This window comes from Nothoprocta perdicaria, unplaced genomic scaffold, assembly GCF_003342845.1.
Source record: "Nothoprocta perdicaria isolate Ctin4 unplaced genomic scaffold, notPer1 scaffold_466, whole genome shotgun sequence".
Classification (NCBI taxonomy): domain Eukaryota; kingdom Metazoa; phylum Chordata; class Aves; order Tinamiformes; family Tinamidae; genus Nothoprocta; species Nothoprocta perdicaria.
Window position 1 is genome coordinate 221,444 of NW_020455717.1, and position 989 is coordinate 222,432.

A 989-nucleotide genomic window follows, 5' to 3' on the forward strand; every position below is an offset into this window, starting at 1 on the left:
GTTGCATCTGCTGTGATTTACCATCAAGTACTCAGGCAAGTGCAAGGTGCTAAATATACGGGCAGGAAAAAGGATTCCCACCCCAAAGAGAGACACGTCGACAAAAAGCGCTGGTGGAGGCTGGCACACGGAGAAGGTATTAAAAGGCAATATATCACTGAAAGGGTTTTAAAAATAGGTGCCAGCTTCTCTGAGAGCAAGGCGGATTGCGAGCATGCCTTTGTGGGGGCCAAGGGGGAGGAAAATCCTCATGTCTGACACCTCCTGACCCGGTCTTGAAAGTCCTCRGAGCAAGTTGGAGCTCTCAACACGCTCAAGAGTGAAAGCTAAGGAGCTGAGATCAAATATTTCCAGGAAGCTCAATTATTCTCAGAAAAAAAAAAAAAATCTTCTTTACGATTAGGCAAGTCCTATTAACACCTAGCCTTTAGGAGGCTGCAATAAGATATTCAAATTTTCTGTTTTAACACATAAAGAAGAGGGGGAAACTTACGCTGCTGAGGTAGCCAATGATCTGAAGTATCTTCTGGGTCACAACACGTTTGTCGCCACCCAGGTGGTCGTACTGAAAAGCAACGGGAGACTAAATTCCTTGCCATAATGGAGCATCCCAGGCTGGTATCATCCTCCTCAAACAAAGGGATTTCTACAAGGGCTGCTCATTGCAGCCCAAATCCCCAATAAAATTGGCGTTCCACACCGGCACTTATGGAATGATGCATGGTCCCAAGTGATGGATTGCTAGAGGGCCGTGACAAAGCTTTATATTGGGCTTTTAAGCCCCCAAAACCCACACATGCAACATGAGAATGGCCCAACATAGAGAATGGCCATAGAGTGGCCCAAAAACTTACCAGTGCTTTTTCCAAGATTATGTACAGATCTATATACCTGGAGAGGCTTGACACCTGCAAAAAAAAAATTAAATACCTCATTTAATGATTTCTTTAGCTATTTGGGTCATGAAATGTAAGAAATGATAAGTCTCC

At 44.2% G+C, this 989-nt stretch overlaps 1 protein-coding gene across 1 annotated transcript in view; it reads right to left on the reverse strand.

Moving 5' to 3' along the window:
• The window catches only part of LOC112953860 (disintegrin and metalloproteinase domain-containing protein 32-like), a gene marked incomplete at its 5' end in the record, with an annotated part of 6,459 nt that extends 5,551 nt beyond the window's left edge, over window positions 1-908 (reverse strand). Inside the window, 2 exons of the mRNA XM_026046978.1 lie at window positions 494-565; window positions 855-908. Of these exons, the coding sequence (XP_025902763.1) occupies window positions 494-565; window positions 855-908 (126 nt within the window). The remainder of the gene's footprint in view (window positions 1-493; window positions 566-854) is intronic.
• Between the last annotated feature and the right edge of the window lie 81 nt (window positions 909-989).